This window comes from Budorcas taxicolor, chromosome 19 (genome assembly GCF_023091745.1).
Source record: "Budorcas taxicolor isolate Tak-1 chromosome 19, Takin1.1, whole genome shotgun sequence".
Classification (NCBI taxonomy): domain Eukaryota; kingdom Metazoa; phylum Chordata; class Mammalia; order Artiodactyla; family Bovidae; genus Budorcas; species Budorcas taxicolor.
This window is the reverse complement of record NC_068928.1, coordinates 47,904,402-47,924,069: the sequence shown is the minus strand read 5'-3', so window position 1 is coordinate 47,924,069 and position 19,668 is coordinate 47,904,402. Positions and strand designations below refer to the sequence as shown.

At 50.7% G+C, this 19,668-nt stretch overlaps 1 protein-coding gene across 1 annotated transcript in view; it reads left to right on the top strand.

Annotated features, from left to right (window-relative positions):
* ERN1 (endoplasmic reticulum to nucleus signaling 1) overlaps nucleotides 1-19,668 on the top strand; it is an 85,070-nt gene that overhangs the window by 44,540 nt on the left and 20,862 nt on the right. The window contains exons 3-11 of the mRNA XM_052657529.1: nucleotides 3,796-3,829; nucleotides 5,070-5,142; nucleotides 7,117-7,189; nucleotides 9,635-9,757; nucleotides 11,487-11,588; nucleotides 13,008-13,269; nucleotides 14,771-14,849; nucleotides 16,080-16,245; nucleotides 19,092-19,210. Of these exons, the coding sequence (XP_052513489.1) occupies nucleotides 3,796-3,829; nucleotides 5,070-5,142; nucleotides 7,117-7,189; nucleotides 9,635-9,757; nucleotides 11,487-11,588; nucleotides 13,008-13,269; nucleotides 14,771-14,849; nucleotides 16,080-16,245; nucleotides 19,092-19,210 (1,031 nt within the window). The remainder of the gene's footprint in view (nucleotides 1-3,795; nucleotides 3,830-5,069; nucleotides 5,143-7,116; nucleotides 7,190-9,634; nucleotides 9,758-11,486; nucleotides 11,589-13,007; nucleotides 13,270-14,770; nucleotides 14,850-16,079; nucleotides 16,246-19,091; nucleotides 19,211-19,668) is intronic.

Below are 19,668 nucleotides of genomic sequence, written 5' to 3'. Positions count from 1 at the left end.
GTGAAAAAGGTATTCTTGGAAAGATGAAAACTCACTTCGTTTGGAAATAAACATATTTACGTCTGTCTTGGGTCATTTCTGCCTCGGGTTGAAAAGGAGGATTCCACCAGCACAGAACAGGAGCCACACATCTCCCGGAGTAAATCAGGCCTGAAATGGACCCGCCAGGGGAGCCAAGTCCAGTGGCCGCTCCCAGGGGGGAGGTGGGCAGATCTGTTTCTGTCTTGATCTTGGAGACCAAACACTGATTTCAGCTCCGGCCCACCCCCCCCGCCCCCCCCTCCCCCCCGGCCACCGCCGCTTCTGATATCTTTACCTTTCCGTTGAATAACACCCATTTTTATACTGGTAAAGTAACTTTTTTTTTCCTGCCCTTTCTGAAAGTAAAACAGCTTGGTGAGATGGCTTTCGTCCTTATCGGTTTCCATATAGATAGAGAGGCTTATTTTGTAGCAGCATTTGTTTATAGCCTTAGGGTTAGGCCACTGTTTCCTTTCACATGAAGGTGACTTTGTTTTTTGTTTTTTGTTTTTTTTATGAGAGCAAGAATCTTGCCTAAGTCCAGTTCCCATGATTAAATCCAAAACAATTCCTTTTCATGTTGCGCTTCCATGGCACATTTTCAGCTGATGCTTTTTCCTTTTATTTTGCTGGCTTTTCAAATATTTTTATCCTTTAACCTTTTCTAATATGGAAAATTTCAAGCAGAGGTAGAGAGAACAGTAAATGACAGGCCAGTGTTATCAATTCTATCTTTAAGCATTTATCAACAGCCTGCCATTTTTTTGTCTTATGTTTCCTTCCCTTGTGTTGTTTTTATATTATTATTAATTTATTTATTTTGGCCACATCACGTGGCTTGTGTGATCTTAGTTCCCTGAGCAGGGATCGAACCCATGCCCCCTGGCATTGGGAATGCAGAGTCTTAACCACTGGACCACCAGGGAAGTGGTTCAGGATGGAGGGGACACATGTATACCTATGGCTGATTCATGTTGATGTATGGCAAAAACCACAATATTGGAATTATCCTCCAGTTTCCTGTAGTATTTGAAAGGAAACCCTAGATTCAAATGATTCTTTAAGAAGAAAAATACGCAGAACGGGTCATTGTTCCACATCTGCTTGCTGTGACATGCATGCAGCTCTGCAGGTGTGTATTCCAGGGGCCCTATTTTACGAGTGAATGAGGAGGCGCCCCTCTTGGAGGTCATGTCGCCTTAAGCCTAGGAGAAAGCGTGGCTCCTCAACCCTGCTGTAGGTGTCCACCCGCCCTTCCCTGGCTCCTGCCAGCAGCCTGTGTCTTAACTGGAACCTCTCTGGTGCGGGACACACTTTGGGACCTGAGGCCTCCGTGTCAGATCAGCTGAATAAGCTCTAGAGAACCAGGAAAACCCACAGTGAAGGAGGAGACCCCGAGAGTGAGCAAACACTGACCAGCAAAGATCAGCTCAGGAACAGGCATCGAAACCCCCTCAGTGTCCACGTCTTGTTTTTGGTGAACAGCTAGGATTTGGTAGCGTCCTCTTCATCTCTGTTGATCTGCGGCACCTTTAAGTGGCCGGAGCGAATCGAAAGGACGCCTTCCTCCTGCTGTGTTTTCTTGGAAACGTGCCTTCTCGCTCTCCCTGGCGCACTCAGCTTCTGGGCTGCATTGGAGGCGCTGGGTTATAATTGCTGCTGGTCTGTTTCAGGAGGGTGAGGGCTAGGCACCCTCATTTCCTTTCTCTTGCATCAGTCTGTTTGTGAGAGTGTACCGAGAGGTGATTAATGGGGACAATCACCATGTGCTTACCAACTGAAAGTTCCTCCTGTTTCCTGAAATGCTCTTGGTTTTAATGAATTGTTTGTTTGCTGCCCACAGACCACATGTGGTGTGTACGCCTCTGTTGTTGTGAACACCCATCCGCCTTCATGTGGGAGCTGGGCCTGCAAAGCAAAGTCAACACACGATAAGGCTTGAAAGGGTTTCCTTCATCTGAGAATCCCAGCTGACCTGGGGAATTAGACAGCTGTCTGCCACCATAAGCAGGGCCTGTATCCAGAGTCACATCACAGCATTTGCTGTCCTCGACCCTAGCTTTGAAGTTTTGTGGGCAGCATGGCTGATAGCCTGTGGGGTCCCAATGGCTGGAAACACCTCATTGCTGTGTAGTCTCATGCCTGGGATTTCAGCTCTGTTACAGTACTGCTGGGTCAGTGGCCTCCAGCCACCCTGTGGACTCTGGATTGTCCTTGTGATCTGTGCCCAGGAGAAATTCTGTCACTCAGATGACAGCAAATATTGGCTTGGCCAGACAGTTTGTTTGGGTTTTTCTGAACCATCAAGTGGACAAATCTGAACAATCTTTTCAGCCAACCCAATGTTAAAATGACTTGAAGGAAAAACTGTGTTTCCTATTTCAAAGGTAATGCCTACTTTTGTAGAAATTTGGGGAAATGTGGAAAAGGTGGGGAAGTCGTTTATATTTTCAACAAAGGTAACTTACAATTTAGCACTTTTTTTGACCTTTCCGTCTTTTTTTTTTTTTTTAACACACATAGGTGTTTTTTTTTTCTTCTCAGCTGCATTAATACTCTAGGTACAATGTTATTTTTTCTCCTGAACATATATAGTTATAAAACTTTATAAGCCCTTTTAGAAGCTTTAAGAATCTCCCTGCGATTCAGGAGACCTGGGTTCAGTTGCTGGATTGGGAAGATCCCCTGGAGAAGGGAATGACTACCCTCTCCAGTGTTCTTGTCGAGAATTCTATGGACAGGGGAGCCTGGCGGGTACAGTCCATGGGATTGCAAGCAGGTGGACCTGACTGAGCGACTTTAGAAGTCTTAATTTTCTGCCAAGTGGACATTCCATAATTTAACCACATCCCTGAACAGTTAGGTCATCTGTGATGCTACTGTGAAGATCTTTGTACAGAAAGCATTTTATATACTTTGTGTTGTTTTTAAACCAGACTTTATAGACATGGAATTAATGAATCAAAAGGGATCAAGAAGAATGAACATTCAAAGGCTCTAAAGTCATCATATTGCTGCCCCAAAGGGATGTATTCATTTACCATCCAGTCAAATTCTCATCAACAGCAAAACTGCTTCTTAAGCCACAGTTTTGCTTTCCCAATGGAAATATCTAGCACCACGCCAGGTATCTGACCCAGAGATGGTTTGGGTTTAGAAGTCTTTAATGTGTCAGATAGTGACACTGTGACCCCTTGTCCACTGTGGGTTGTCGCTGTGCTTCCTTATATGTCCAGCCTCCAAGTCACAGACATGTTTCCTGAGAGCAGTTCCATCCTGCCCTCAGCCCCCTCTCCAATCTCAGCAACGGACCTAAGAGCGTGCATGAGTGATGCGTGTGTGCGTGCGTGCGTGTGTACTTAGTCATTAAGTCGTGTCCAACTCTTGTGTAACCCCAAGGACTGTAGCTCACCAGGCTCCTCTGTCCATGGGATTATCCCAGCAATAATACTCAAGTGGGATCTCCTCCAGGGAATCTTCCATGCTCTCCTCCAGGGAGTCTTCCCGACCCAGGAGTTGAGCCTGCATCTCCTGAATTGCAGGTGGATTCTTTACCACTGAGCCACCAGGGAAGCCCCCGCCCCCCCGCCCCCACCAGCCCTGCTCCCAAGAGCCTACATTAGTGTTTTTGTGTGAGTTTTCTAAAGTGCCTTCACCTACGTTTTCTCGTATAGATAAATTTATTGGTCCATCTTGTGAGCTGGTCCTAGGAACTCTAGAAATCTTGACATTTTACAGTCTGTCTGACAATGCCTTTGTTGTTCTTTTGCACAGATCCAGTCCTGCAGGTTCCAACACACGTGGAAGAGTAAGTGTTCTGATTTGCTGCACACTTCCCTTTGATTCATTTTCTGTTTTACTCTGTTTATGAAGCTAGTTGCTGGGAGCACATGTATACATTGATATTAATATTAAGTAGAATGAGAACAAATGACTCATGGGTACTTTGAAAGAAGCCTGTGTTGGGAAAAGGGTGGTCAGTTCCTTGATGGGTGAGGTGGGGAGGCAAGGGTGTTAAAAAGGCTTCTTTGAGATGTAATTTAAGGTGAGTTTTGAGCTTAAGCTTCCAGAGTTCTCAAAAGGGCCCAGGCGTCTTTGGATCTCTGCCCCATTCTCTGTGCAAAACTGTGCAGAGGAAACAAGAAAATGACTTGTTATTAGAGTGTGTGTGTTGGAGTAAAAGTTCAGATGGTATCTCTAAGAGCCTCAAATGATGCTCTAAACTGGGGAGAGAAAAGATTCAGCCAGGGGTTTCTGCGTGACTAGTCATCATTCAGTAGTTAGCAGGTTAGCGTCACAAAAGAGCACCCTGAACCTGCTTCCTGAGAAGCAGCTGATGAGAACCTAACCCATCCCCTTGGCAGCTTCTTTCTCATGTCAAGCTTTTCTTGCCTCCTAAAAATAAATGTTTGTGGAACACCAAAGACACATTTGTTCTCCCTGTTTAGGTGCCATGCCATGCTATTAAACATTAATTGTTGCGGTCCTGTATGCAGCTGACTTGGAAACTGAAAAGCAGGCTTGCTGGGTCCTTTTCCCCTATTGTACCTTTAGCCAGCGTGCTTTGACCAAATGATGATTTACTCCTCTGTGGTTTTGGACTAGTTTTCCACTGCAGGTTGGTTTTTTTTTTTTTTCCCACGCCAAGTATACTATAGACCAGGGGTCCCCAGCCTCTGAGATCTAATGCCTGATGATCTGAGGTGGAACTGATGTAATAATAATAGAAATAAAGTGCACGATAAATGGAATACACTTGAATCATCCTGAACCACACCCTCCCCCCTCCCCACCACCCCACCATCCATGGAAAAATTGTCACCTGCAGAACTGGTCCCTGGTACCAAAAAAAGTTGGGGACCATTGGAGATTACCAGAAGGATATTTTATTATCTGTGGCTAAGATGAAAAAGAAGTGGATGGAATTGTTTTATACATACACACACACACACACCCCTTGCTACCAATCATGGTTTTGCCTGGCTTTGGTATTTTATTCTGTGCCCTGGGCTGTACTCTGTCACTAATACTCACTGCTTGATCTGCAGGCCTGCCTTCCTCCCAGATCCCAATGACGGCAGCCTGTACACGCTTGGGGGCAAGAACAATGAAGGCCTGACGGTGAGTGTATTTAGCTTCTTGGTGCTCCAGAGGTTCTAGACCTCTGTTTTCAACCGCAGCTGTACATCACGATCATCTGAGAACTTACAAAAGATTCTGGGATACTGAATCAGGGGGTCCAGACTGGGGCCTGGGCCAAAGTGTCTTTTCACAGCTCCCTCGATGAGCTTTTAAATGTATAGCCCAGAGTTCAAAAACACTGATCTATCCTAGCAGTTTCTCAGGGCTCAGCCAGCACACTGGAAGGATGGGAAATTCCTTCAGGAACAGGACTCACTTTATCTAGTGATTATTATTATTATCATTAAAAAAATTTTTTTTGGCCACCTGGCATGCAAGATCTTAGTTCTCCGACCAGGGACTGAACCCATGCCCGCTGCAGTGGAAGCGCAGTCTCAACCTCTGGGCCACCAGGGAAGTCCCTAACTTGAGTGATTCTTAACTGGGGGGAGGAGTGTAGTTTGCAACACTGTGCACTCCCTCAGTAGACATCCCCTTGGTGGGGGTGGAGGGTTATATTCCATTGCTACCTCCATTTGAGAACAGACCTAAAGGTTCACAACCTTAGCTGCACATTGTAATAACCTGGCGATCTCTAAAAAATACTGTCTAGGTCCCAATCCCAAAGTCCCCATTTGATTGACCTAGGTCATCAGGACTTTTTTAAAAAGCTCCCGAGAAAGGGAATGGGCCCACGCATATGGTCATCTCCACAGTAGAGGTGTGGAAACTCTGCCCAGAGAGGTGAAAGAATGTGCCCAAGGCCAAAGCACCAGGTGGAGGGGGTGCTCCATGAACCCCCACCTTCCAGAGGCTGCTCTTGCCACCACCCGCAAACCGCTTGGTGTGGTTTAGCAGCTCCAAGAACATGGTTTCCAGCCTGGGCCTCGAATCGGAAGGCCGAGGTGGCCGCACTCAGCCTGACCCTGCAGACTGCCAAACAGTCCAGACTGAAAACCTTGCAACAACATCCTAATACTGAGAAACATCTGGAAGAAGCCTGGTTAGGACAGCCTCTCCAGGGCGTGTTTTTTCTGCTAACGCTTAGGTTAAACACTGGGATGACAGGAAAATCTGCATTATTGGTTCCTGAAAATTCTGTTGACTTTGCTTTCTTGGCAAGAAAGGTGACAGTTGTCGTGAGGCAGGTATCCACGGGATGGTTTCAAGAACACAAAATGTTCCAAAAATAAAGTGTTCTGAAACAAACTCGAACCCAAAGAGCTTGTCAGATGTCAGCTGTCAACTCTGAAGGATCGGTTTTTATGATGAAATGCAGTTGAAACATGCGGACTGCTCTGAGTTTCTTTTCCTAGCACCTACCATAACTTCCTTTTAATACCAAAAAGCCCAGTCTTCTTCTCTTTTTCAGTAGGAGAATTCGTTGCTAGAGAAAACACCAAAACTTCTCTTCCTTCCCCAAACTCTCCTGTGTTGCCCGCAGAGCGACGGCTGCTCCTCTCCCTTGAGGCCGCCCTTCAGGGTAGTCTCCTGGTTGACTCCCACTCTGAGGAGTGTTTTCTGCTCCCGTCTAAGCAGCTCTGGGATAATTTTCCAAGACAGGGCAACTCTCCCTCCTCCCCCCCAACCCCCAACCCTTAGGATTTCAAAGATTGTGTCGTTCTGTCCTTATTTGTGTGTCTTTTCAGAAAAGGTCAAAGAGCCCCAGAAGGGCTCTGGACTAGAGACTTGCAGGGGGCATGTCACATAAAAGAACCAGTGTGTCCGGCACCGAGGACCTGGAAGCCTAGGCTCCCTGCACACCTGCCCACAGTGTGCAGGGAACCTAGGGTGCCTCCTCCTCCTCCTTGGTTTCCAGTTAGGAAAACCCCCACGTACCACCTCTTTTTAGCAGAATTGGGTAACAGAAACAGACTGCAGTGAAATTGTAATCATTGCACAAGACCTTGTTAACTTTTTTTTTTTGCTTTGCTTTTTTTGTTTTTTTTTTTTTTCCTTTGGTTTGTTTTAAAGAAACTTCCCTTTACGATCCCTGAGTTGGTGCAGGCATCTCCGTGCCGAAGTTCAGATGGCATTCTCTACATGGGTAAGAGTTCCTGTTGCTGACCCCTTTGGGAAGCGAATGCCGCAATCTGGGAAGGTGGCGGGTCTGAGAGAGAGGAGATGTGTGTACAGACACTCTACCCACCCTTCTGGGGAAGGCCTTTCTTGCCCCTGTTGGGCTGGTTCAGGCCAGGATTAGCTGACCAATTAAGAGAGGGTTACCCCTGCCACCACACTTGGGAGCAGACCCAACACCATTAATATGGTTACTCATTTAACAAGCTTTTAGCTACTGTGTTGACCTACCCCTGCGATTTACAGATTGCAACATACCCAGAAGCCACTGGATGAAATTTAAAGTGAATTACAATAGTCTGAGCCAAGAAAGGGAAGCCAGGCTCTGCCTATTAATTATAGGGCTTTCTTAGTATTTCCTGCTATCAGAATATTGGATAAAAACAGCACTTAACAGCTTGCTTAGATAAGCCTCCTTCATACCTACAGGGGTCATGTCTTTCAAAGCATCAGATCAGCTGCTTTTCTTTGACCAGGTTGCTGCCAAAATGTCAATAAAAATGCATTTGTGACACAAAGGAGAGCTGTATTTATCTTGAAAGCATAGTAGTAATAATATCCTGTATTTATAAAGCAGCTTTCTTTCTGAGGAACTGAAAGTGCTTACGGCCTATTCATGCCTTGGGAGCTTTTTATGTGTGTTTCTGGGTCTCAAGCACAGGCCCTGGCTGGATTTTAAGTCTTTGTCTAAGGAAACTGGGGCTCTTCTTTCCACACCTTCAGAATGAGGAAGCCCCTGGCCAGGGATTCAGGGGAAGTGATCAACACAGGCTTTCTCTGTGCTCTGAGCCGTGCTCGGGCCCCTCTGAACATCTTCTCACCATCTGTAGTCGCTGTTGTCTGGCTGATCTTCCAGCTCTTACCAACAATTCGTCACTTAGGGTGCATCTAAGTTGTGGCAGTTGCCCCGACCCATCCATTAAAGTGGTAGCTGGGTCACGCAGACTGTCACGGTCCTTATAGTAACCAGAAGGGTGCCCGGGCCATTCAGAAAGGGATCCTGGCCATAGCTCTCGGGTGTGATGTTTTGTCTCCATCTTCAGATCTTTTTCATATTAAGATTTGTCACTGGGAGCAGGAAGTTAGGATCGTGGACGAGTTTCCGACATGCAGACTGGCACGTATGCTTCCTCTGTTAGAATTAGGCGTAGCTTTAGCAGCTTCACGTGCCCTGTGAGCTTGCTGGCATCTCGGTACTTGGCTTCCAAAAGTCCCTTGAAATGGGAAGCATGGCCGATGAGGCAGGAAGAGACGAGTGAGCAGAGAGAAGGCTTGTCTTTGGAAGACAGACCTTATAAAACAGAAGCGTGCACATCACAGTGAAGGTGTTGACCTTCAGGCAGGAGCTGTGTTTATCTTGAAATCATAGTGGAAATAATACCCTGTATCGGGCTTCCCTGGTGGTAAAGAATCCACCTGGTAACGCAGGAGACACAGGTTCCCTCCCTGATCCGGGAAGATCCCACCTGCCTCGGAGCCCCTAATCCCGAGCACCACAACTATTGAGCCTGTGCTCTAGAGCCTGGGAGCTGCAACTGCTGAAGCCCGTGTGCTCCAGAGCCCATGCTCTGCAGCAAGAGAAGCCCCTGCAGTGAGAAGCCTGTGCACTGCAACTAGAGAAAGCCTGCACGCAGCAATGAAGGCCCAGCACAACCAAAAATAAACAGATGATAAAATTATTAAAACAGTATGGAGTATTTATAAAACAGCTTTCTTAGGAGCTTGCCATCACCAGGATGCCCTGGTGCGTGTCACCATAGGTTTGAGTTTTCCTAATTGTGTTGTTTAGCTACACTGTCCACCAGTTCATACCTTTTAATCAGCTGACCGAGAGGAGGGGTGTAGCGTGTGGCTGGGGAGTCACTTGCTGGTCGAGGCCGAGATCACTTTGGCCTCATTAGCACGTGGCTGCCACCAGCTCTAGTGCCCAGTCACTAATTAGATTATAAACCAGTGTCTGTAGGTCCTCTTTACATGAGGGCTCATGAGTAGGGATGTTGAGATGTGTGAATGATGGTTACCAGGGAGATGAGCCCCTGGGTGCGCTTCTGGATTTATATAGATCCTAGTCTATGGGAAAAGGTTTGTCTTAACAGGCCAGATTTTTCATATTTAAGGCTACTCATCAGAGCAATAAAATCTGTGAGTTGTTATGTTATTAGGTGTGGAGAAATTTTTATACCATGACTAGGTCATTAAGTTGTTATAGGACCCAGTGGCCCAAGAAGCTTTATTATCTGCACATTACCATTAACCTGGTCACCGACAGACCATCATAGAAGTGTCTTCAACATCATGAGACTCTCAGGCCTGTTTCTCAATTCAGAGAGCATCTTGGGCTGCTGGTTTGGCGGGGATATTTTTTTCCATGTTGGGTGAGTGTTAACCATCACGTGTCCTTGTGACCTTGCAGGTAAAAAGCAGGACATTTGGTATGTTATTGACCTCCTGACTGGGGAGAAGCAGCAGACCCTGTCGTCAGCCTTTGCAGACAGCCTCTGCCCATCAACCTCTCTTCTGTATCTGGGGCGAACAGGTAAGAAGGAACCATTGATCGTGTACAGCCTGCCTGATTTCGAACAATGACCTGAAACAGCCTTCCCTTGGGGTCTCTGCCTCCAGGCTTCATTCTCTAGAACGCACCCAGAGTGGCCTGGTCCACACACAGGTTTCCATGTTGTTCCCCTTTATGATACCCCCTAGAAGCTCCCCGTTGCCCGAGGATTATGAAGCTCCTGGGATATAGCCCCCACCTCTGTGGCTGCCTGCTCTCAGCCTCAGCTGTTCACACCACCCAGCTGTTCACACGGCCCATTGCTGGCCCTTTCCAGACATCAGCAGCCTCCCTACCACACCGTCTCCCACCTCCTCTCTCTTCAGCCCCCTCCTCCTCCTCAACTCTTGTTGCCAAGCGTTTCTAAATCGTATTTGCCCCCTCAGCTAGACCTCTGGATTCCTGAGGGCAGGGCTTGGTCTTGTCTGCCTGCTGAGTCTCCACATGGCATGAGGCTGACACGTGGCTGGGGCTCAGAGGCTGCAGCGAATGAGTGGGTGGGCGGGCGGCCCTTTCCTCCAGGGACCCGCCTTCCAAATGTCAGCGGTGCAGCCCTGACCCCCACCGCTGCTCCATAAGAATAACGGACAGCTCAAATAGAGCGACAAGGGGAAGCAGGTCTATGGAGGATCACCTTGAATCTTTCTGAGGCCTCAGAGGAGGGTCTTACAGCCTCATCTTTGATCTGACCTTAACCCTGAAGCCATTTTTTACTGGAAGCACCTGAACCTGATCTTCACCCTAAGGCCTTTTTCTTTTAGTTAATTTATTTATTTCGGCTGTGCTGGATCTTTGCTGCAGTGTGTGGGCTTTCTCTAGTTGCAGCAGATGGGGGCTACCCTTCATTACAGTGAGGGGCTTCTCGAAGTGCTGGTTTCTTTTGTTGTGGAGCACAGGCTCTAGGGTGCATCGGCTTCAGTAGTTGTGGCGCACAGGCTTAGTTGCCCTGCAGCATGTGTGATATTAGTTCCCAGACCAGGGATCGAACCCATGTCCTCTGCATTAGCAGGCAGATTCTTACCACCTGTGAAGTCCCTTCCCAAGGCCATTTTTTTTATGTTGAGAGTCTTTTCCAGCTGGAGCATCAGTCCTGGACCTTCTATATTTCCTCTACATTCAACTTGAAAACAGAGTGGTTTCCTCTTTAGCTTATCGGCCTTGTGTCCTACCACGCACAGTTAAGAGAAACCATTTGGCGTGTTCTGCATTCTGCCTGGAAATCTCCTTAGTCAGAGCCACAAGTTCATTACTTGCTTAAATCTTTCTATTTTCAAGTTATGGCAAGAAGTGGTCTTAATTAATAACTGTGTCACCACCAGCTAACCTGGGTCATCATTTTCAGCTTCCGTCAGCTGTTCCCTTACTGCTCTTCCAGCTTCCATCTGCCTCCCAGTCCGAAAGTCAGTGCCACGCGGTTTAGGGTTCTGTTCTGGCGCCATGCCACACCTAGGTACTGATCTCTAGTGTCTGCTCTCCATCGCTGTATAGTAGGCTACCCGAAAACTGAAGTGGCTTAGAACAGCACCAGGGCATTGCTCATGATTCGGGAGCCTTGAGTTCAAGGACACAGCATAGGCGGCCTGTCTCTGCTGCACAGGCTGTGGGCCAGGTTCGCTCGTGCATTTGGGACTCCAGTCCTCCTCCCCGTGGCCTCTCTCTCCCTACATGGACGGCCCCTCCGGTAACAGGCTGCTGTGTGCTCCCCACTCAGAGTACACCATTACCATGTACGACACCAAGACCCGCGAGCTGCGCTGGAACGCCACCTACTTCGACTACGCGGCCGCGCTGCCTGAGGACGACGGGGACTACAGTAAGTAGCCCACCCCCGCCTCCCTGGCATGGCGAGGTCAGGCGGATACTTAGGACCTGTGGGGAAACGAGGGTTCCAGAAAACCGAATTTCCTTTTAAGACCTTCTTGGTCACCAGCTTTTGGACTTTCCATGGACTTGTAGTAGATACTTAAACAGTCAGTGGGGTTTTTGTTTGTTTTTGTTTTTCTTTTTTTTTTGGCTGTACCACGTGGCTTGCAGGATCTTAGTTCCCTGCTGCTGCTAAGTCGCTTCAGTCGTGTCCGACTCTGTGCGACCCCATAGACGGCAGCCCTCCAGGCTCCCCGTCCCTGGGATTCTCCAGGCAAGAACACTGGAGTGGGTTGCCATTTCCTTCTCCAGTGCATGAAAGTGAAAAGGGAAAGTGAAGTCGCTCAGTCGTGTCCGACTCTTCGCGACCCCATGGACTGCAGCCTAGTTCCCTGACCAAGGATCAAACCCAGGCCCCCTGCAGTGAAAGTGTGGAATTCTAGCTATTGGACGGCCAGGGAATTCCCTTTTATTTATCTATTTTTTAACAGCCAGTGTTGAAAGCAGGGGCCTGGGTGAGAAGTACGGAGGGAACCCAGGTAAAACAGTGGTAAGCTTACCCCGAGAGAAGGTAGGACACGCTTCCTGGAGTCGCTCTGTGTTGCAGGAATTGACTACAAGCCCATGGGAAGCAAAATTAAATGTCAGTTTGCTATGAACAACTGCCTCTGTAACTGTGGCTCATTCCCAAGTTATTTCTCTAGAAAACATCCCCCCAGCTCAAATGAAAACTAAAAGCCAATTTTGCCATCTTAACACCGGTACCTGAAAGTCTGACAGATGTCCTCTGGGCCTCGTGTGGGCAGTGTCAGTCGTCAGCCCTGACTCCCCAGCTTGATTGGTAGCTTTGAAAGGATGGCTGTAAAACGCCAGGTTCACAGGATCTCCTCTGGTTCCCTTCCCTGCACTGTTTACTCCCACTAATTGTGTGTGTTGTGTCAGTCACTCAGTCGTGTCCGACCCTTGCAACCCCATGGACTGTCAGGCTCCTCTGCCCGTGGAATTCTCCAGGCAAGGATACTGGAGTGGGTTGCCATTCCCTTCTCTAGGGGATTTTCTCGACCCAGGAGATTCTTCACCATCTGAGCCACCAGCGAAACCCACTAACTGACTTGAATTACCAAGTGAAAAAAGAACACCGCCAAGTGAGAGGGTGACCCTGTCTCCGGTTTATAAACCAGGCAGCTCTTGCTGTCGTAGAGCCTGAGCAGATTCACTGAAAGCCAGCAGAGTTGTTGGGAGGCATTCTGAGAACACTCCAGAAGGCCTGTTTCCTCTGGTCAGGTGACTGCAGCTTGGCAAGAGCACGGAGGATGTGGCTGCAAGCTGAGGTGAGACTTGACATGCCGTGTTTATCTGATCCGTGCAGAGATGTCCCACTTTGTGTCCAATGGCGATGGGCTGGTGGTGACGGTGGACAGCGAGTCCGGGGACGTCCTGTGGATCCAGAACTACGCTTCCCCCGTGGTGGCCTTTTACATCTGGCAGCGCGAGGGTCTGCGGAAGGTGATGCACATCAACGTCGCCGTGGAGACCCTGCGCTACCTGACCTTCATGTCGGGGGAGGTGGGGCGCATTACCAAGTGGAAGTACCCCTTCCCCAAGGAGACGGAGGCCAAGAGCAAGCTGACGTGAGTCCAGGACTCGGGGCGGAAAGGCAGGGGCCGCGTCCCCGGTGTTCTGGGCCTGCAGCGGTGTGCTGTACCAGGCACTGGGCGCCAGGGCTTGGGGCAGACACCCCTGAAGCCACGAGAAATATAAACAGCCGAGAACAGCTCGTTCAGAAACCTCAGAAGAAGTGGGCACCCCTGCCTGGATGCTTCAGATTCCTGAGCATTAAATAAATTGAAACTATGGGTGCTAGGGTGCTTAGTCACTCAGTCCCATCCAACTCTTTGTGACCCCATGGCCTGTAGCCCACCAGCTTCCTCTGTCCATGGGATTTCCCGGGCAGGAATACTGGAGTGGGTTGCCATTTCCTTCTCCAGGGGGTCTTCCCAACCCAGGGATCGAACCCACATCTCCTGTATCTCCTGCACTGCAAGCAGATTCTTTACCCGCTGAGCCACTGGGGAAGCCAAAATTATGGAAGGACACAGGAAAGAGACTGCCAGTGCAGCTGCAGCGCCATCAAACCTCTCTCTGGTGGTGGGAGCACGGGGAAGGCTATTTAGTTTTTAGCTTTCTGTATTTTCCAAAAATTTTTTGTATGTTGTATTTGCTTTAAAAATCAGGAAAAGAAGTGTTAGGGTATGTGTGTGTCTAAGACTCAGGCCTGTTTCTCCACCCCCACCTGTGAACAGCCTGTAACCCCGTCACTTAGCCTTGCTGAGTCTCAGTTTCCCATTTTGCTGAGCCGTGGAGATGATCAAGTGAGCGTGAAATGTTCTCTGAGTTCATAGCACTGTTCAGATAAGATGTTTGTTGAGAGAGGTTTAGAGAATTTAGTGGGTGACCCACCCCCAAGACTGGCTGTTGATAGTAACCCGAGTTAGCAGGGTCTGGACGTGCAGCCTCGTGTTTTCACACTCATGACGACCACAGACAAAAGCCAGGTCCCCTTGCCTCCTCAGTGCCCCCGACAGGGACAGACCACCCACCAGAAGTCTCACCCAGTTGGAATTTCCTGTGCAGCCCCTTTGCTTCAAGCATTCAGATAAGACTTCTCCAGGCTTCTGTAGAACCTCTAGAGTCTTTAGGTGTCCACAGCCATCATGGTGGGGATTCTGGTGGCCCGTCAGTCATCAAAGTATGCTGGCTGGGCCGACTTAGAGGCTGTGGGGTGGCTGCATGCCTTCCAGCCTGTCTCTCCCGGGTGATCATTGCTCAGGGTCCCTTCTGAGGGCAGAAGCGGGGATGGGCCGGTGCAGACCCGCCACCTGCAATTGAGGAAACCCGGGCTGCAGGCAGGTGGCCTGGCAAAGGCATCAGTGACATCAGGGCTCGTGGTCCCGCTCTCCTCGGGCCCAGGGCAGTTCCCTTGCCTCCCACCCTCTCCACGCTCAGAGCTTGGGGCTTCGTATGCCTCTTCCTGGGGGTGGTAGTCAGGGCTGTGACTCTCTCCTGAAAGCCCCCTTTGGTGGGTCCAGAGATTAAATGACAGTGGCCTGCACATGTCTGTTTGTCTCCTAGGCCCACCCTGTATGTGGGGAAATACTCCACCAGCCTCTATGCCTCCCCCTCGATGGTACACGAGGGCGTCGCCGTTGTGGTAAGTCCACTCTGGGGGCTGGGGGGTGGGGCTCACGGAGGGAACCTCGACGCATTCCTGTTCCATTTCAGCAAAGAACAGCTGAATGATACACCAACATCCTGTTAAGGACACAAGACACGCATCCTAAATCCTCAGAGATAATTTGTGCACGTGCCGCGTTCTGCCTCATGAGCAGAGTCTTGTGACTGAGGCAGCCGCCTGGGCCTGGGCAGCCCCAGTTGCTCCCCTTGGCATTTGGATTCCAGTCTAGACTCCCCAGCTGGGATTCAGGCCCCCCGCAGGCCCGCCCCGCAGTGCCCAACCACCCCACAGCTGGTGTCACGGTGGGGGCTGCACTGTCCCTCTCCTCCCTGAGTTCCAAGAGTTTCCTGTCCATCTTTCTCAGCCTTTGTTTGGGCTGCGCCTCACACTTGGATTGTACTCCTGTCTTCCCTTTTCCTCCTCAAATCCTGGGCGTCCTTTGGTGACTGGTCCAGCCTCCTCCAGCTTTGCCAGGTCGCCTCAAGCGCCCTGTCTCTGAGAGTCTGAGGCATCACCGTCCCGGCTGCTGTTTTGGTCCTTACGGTGTTTGAGCTGTTTGATTGGTGTCTCCTGTCTTCCCAGTGAGTCTGTCAGCTGCTCAGGGCAGGGCCTGCCAGGGTCCAGTGGTGCCCGAGCCAGCACTGGGCTCGCAGCTGGAACATCCGCACCCCGGTCACTTGTACCATGTGTGAATTCCATCACTTATATCTGCTTCTCACAGTACCCTCGTGGAATTCCACACACACCCTTCCTGTTTCCCTGTTCCCAGATTTAGAGAGATGTCCACATTTCAAAAGACGTCCAAGGAACTTCCCTGGAGTCCCAGTGGTTATGACTCCATACTTCCCCTGCAGGGGAACAGGTTCAATCCCTGGCCCAGGAACTAAGATCCCACATGCCGCACAGTGTGGCATAAACAAGTAAATAAATAAATAGAAAGACAGCCAAATTTTAAAAGACATCAGGGCAGCGTTGTCACACCCTGGGGGAGGGGCTGCCCCTGCCCCATCTTGGGGCCTTTGAGTCCCGCTCTGCCTTCCCAGAGTTGGTGATGGACAGGGAAGCCTGGCGTGCTGCAGTCCATGGGGTCACAAAGAGTCGGATATGACTGAGCGGCTGAACTGAACTGCCTTCCCAACCAGCCTTGCACCGGAATATTGCTGTCCTAACGGCCACCCCTAGCCCCACTCTGGTCTGTCTTCACAGCCCCGGGGCAGCACCCTTCCTTTGCTGGAAGGCCCCCAGACCGACGGTGTCACCATTGGGGACAAAGGGGAGTGTGTGATCACGCCCAGCACGGACCTGAAGTTCGACCCCGGGCTCAAAGGAAAGAGCAAGCTCAACTACCTGCGGAACTACTGGCTGCTCATTGGTAAGTCAGCTCCTCGGGGCGCCGGCGACGACCTGCTGCCTCCTTGTGGCCAAGAGACGACATTACCAGTCACCGCCCTCAGCTCTGTGCTCGGAGCCTGTCCACGTTGGTTTTTCAGACCATGGACTATTTTAACCCCAAGGAAAACAAAACAGGCTAGCTGTATTACCAAGTCAGTTCTCAGAAATCATTTGACTAATGTTCCAAAATCCCAGTACTAAATATTGCAAGCTCTGTGCAGCGATCTGACGTGTGTTGGATGTCTGTGCCAGGCACTTTCGAGTATTTGCTTATTGCCCACAAATGACCCCTTTGCAAGGTCGGCACCCTTGTTATATCCAGTTAAGAGTCAAGGAAGCAGGCATCCTTTGTGGAAGAATTCACTTGGGAGTTGGTGTGGGCGAGCCGGGAGGGGGGGTTGGAGAGGAATGAGCTGAAGACCCAGGAGGGACTGAGGCTGGAAGAGAGTCAGAGGCTGGACTGAGGTCCAGGAGCCACAGCAGGCAGAAGTCCCAGGGGTGTGGGGTGGCCCCTTTCCCCTTCTTTTCTATTTCTGCTGCCATCCCTGCTGGCCCCCAGGCTGGAGGCCTCTGTGAGTCAGTGTGACCGAGGACGGCAGAGGTGACAGGAGCTGTTGGCAAGCATCCCAAGTAATTAGAGCAAGACGGAGTTTTCTTAATCGGGTTTGCCCTTCCTGTGTGGCGTCTACTCCCCGATCCTGCCATCTCCAAGCCCCGGAGGGGGTGCAGTACAGGGGCTGATGAGCTTTCTCCCCACCGTTCTCCCCCAGCGCTCGTGCGGGCTGGGGCCAGAGCAGAGAGAGGTCAGGCCTGGGGTGCCGGGAACGGGAGGTGGAGCCGCCGAGGAGCCTGCACACCCGGGAGGCAGCCAGGCAGTGGCATCTGGGTGGGGGTTACGCTAGTTACTTGGGACGCCCGCCAGAGACACAGCTCCTGTCACCTCTGCCTTCATCGGTCACACTCGCTGCCTTCGGGTGTCATCTCTCCCTTTACACACCAAAGGGGCGTAACTGCGCATCACAGAGAGGAAGCGAGATGCCCTGGAGCCCCCGTGGGTCCCTTTGCCGTCATCGTCCAGGCCTTGCTGTTCTTTGTTCATCCTGACTCCTTGTTCCATTCTTCTCCTGGTTATTATTTTTACCAAATAATGAGCATAGGAGATAACAAAATAATTGTACCCTTTTTTCTGAACAGATGTAGTTTGGAAAGCATGTTGTGAATGGGCCCAAAGCAGAGGAAAAAAAGAACTAATGGGCAGAGGCCGTTAAAATCACAGGGCCACTTGGTTTTATGTAGCAATTATGGGTTGCATTGACTGTCTACCAGTGGTTAAGAATGAAAAAATTATTGGAAACTTGGCTTCCCTGTGGGTCCAGTGGTTGAGAATCCGCCTGCTAATGCAGGGGACGCGGGTTCAACCCCTGCCCCAGAAAGACCCCACGTACGTCGGGGCCGCTAAACCCACGTGCCGCAGCTGCTGGGGCCCTGCGCTTAGGGCCTGTACTCTGCAGCGGGAGAACCCATCCCGGGAGTAGCCCACGCACTGCCTCTGGCCCCACAGCTAGAGAAAGCCCGAGTGTAGCAGCAAAGACCCAGCCCAGCCAGAGGTGAAATTAAGAAAAGCGACTGGAAACTGAGGAAATATGTATGTGAGACCATGAAAGATCCAGGAAAAAAGGCTTCGTGGCTCTTTTGGAAAAACAGATGACCAGGTCTTGTTTGCGCAGAAGTGTTTCAGGATCTCACAGTCACGTTTGTAGCACAACGGGTTCAGAGTGCCCTCCGTGATGCTGCTAAAGGCTCCGCTAGGGGAAGGCCTGTTTATAAGGCCTGTGGGCAGAAGAGGGGATTCGGGCTCACCAGTGTGTTGGGAGGTGCCCGGCCAAGGGGCAGGGCTTGGAACCAGGACAGCAGCAGGCGGAGCGCCACAGCACAGGGCGGCATGTGTGGAGGGGCAGCCTCACTCCTCTTAGCTTGAGGGTCTCCTGTTCCCAAGCCTCAGAGGTACCTGGAGACACTCCCGGGTCAGATCCCTGAGCCCCACTGGCAAGTGTGAGTCAGAGGTCTGAAGCAGGCAACCAGTTCAGGAAATCCTGCATCTCGGTGTTCCTTGAAAGATGAGGGGAACTTGATGTCTCAAAACAAACCTAGGCTTCCCTTAATGAGCAGTGTTGACGGTGTAGATAGAGAACCGACCTAGAGGGAGAGTTCAAGGGGATTTCTCCAGATGAGAAGTTTATATAGCTCAGACTAGTCCTTGGGGGTTTCCCTGGGGGCTCAGACGGTAAAGAACCCACCTGCAATGCAGGAGACCCGAGTTCAATCCTTGGGTCAGGAAGATCCCCTGAAGAAGGGAATGGCAATCCAAGAATCCAGGTATTCTTTCCTGGAGAATCCCATGGACAGAGGAACCTGGCGGGCTGTAGTCCATGGGATTATAAAGAGTTGGACATGACTGAGCACACACACGCATGCACATGCACACACTTGTGCCTTGCTCTGAGTGTGTCCTGGACATCGCAGTCCTTCTCATGACAGGGCCACGTCTTTGCTCCTTATTGTGAGATTCAGAATACTGCATTCATGGCCTTCGAAGGTAAAAGCTCTGTCTTGGTGGAGTTCCTCCAGTCCCTAGCTCTCACCTTCTCTGCCTTTACACACGTGAGCACTTGCATCGCAGGCCCCTCTCTGGGTGGCGACTGATGTCACGTGAGCACTTGCATTGTAGGCCTCTCTCTGGGTGGCGACTGATGTCTCAGTTGAGCATCAAGTGCGACCACCACGTGAGGAAACCATTCTCATTAGAGGCCATGCTTCCTCTTGCAGGACACCACGAAACCCCACTGTCGGCGTCCACCAAAATGCTGGAGCGCTTCCCCAACAACCTGCCCAAACACCGGGAGAACGTGATTCCTGCTGACTCGGAGAAGAAGAGCTTTGAGAAGGTGAGTGGGGACATGGACAGTTGGTCACCGGGCCCCGAGTCAGAGGCTGGGCAATAAGGCATTTGTCCTGCCTTTAGGGCCTGCAGTCCACTCAGGAGGGGCAGGGGTACAGGAGAATCCACAGCAAAGTGCTGAGGGCCGACAGTGGGAGGGGGCCTGTGGGAGAGGCGGTGGGCGCGCTGGAGGGACACAGGTGGAGGTGCAGGCCCGGAGCAGGGTTAACCCTGTGCGTCCATCTCGGGGGCTGAGGAGACAGCCTGACGGGATTGTAGGATGCCCGGCAGGGAGCCGTGGGAGACAGGGTCGGGTGACTGCACAGGAGCCGTGCTCTAGGCCGGGCAGTGAGGGGAGAGCTGGCCGAGAGAGCAGGTGGGAGACTGAGGTGCTCTCCAGCCAGGCCTGGCCTGCTCTGGCCGCTCGGTCTGGCAGGTACCCAGGGCGCCTGCTGAGTGGGCGTG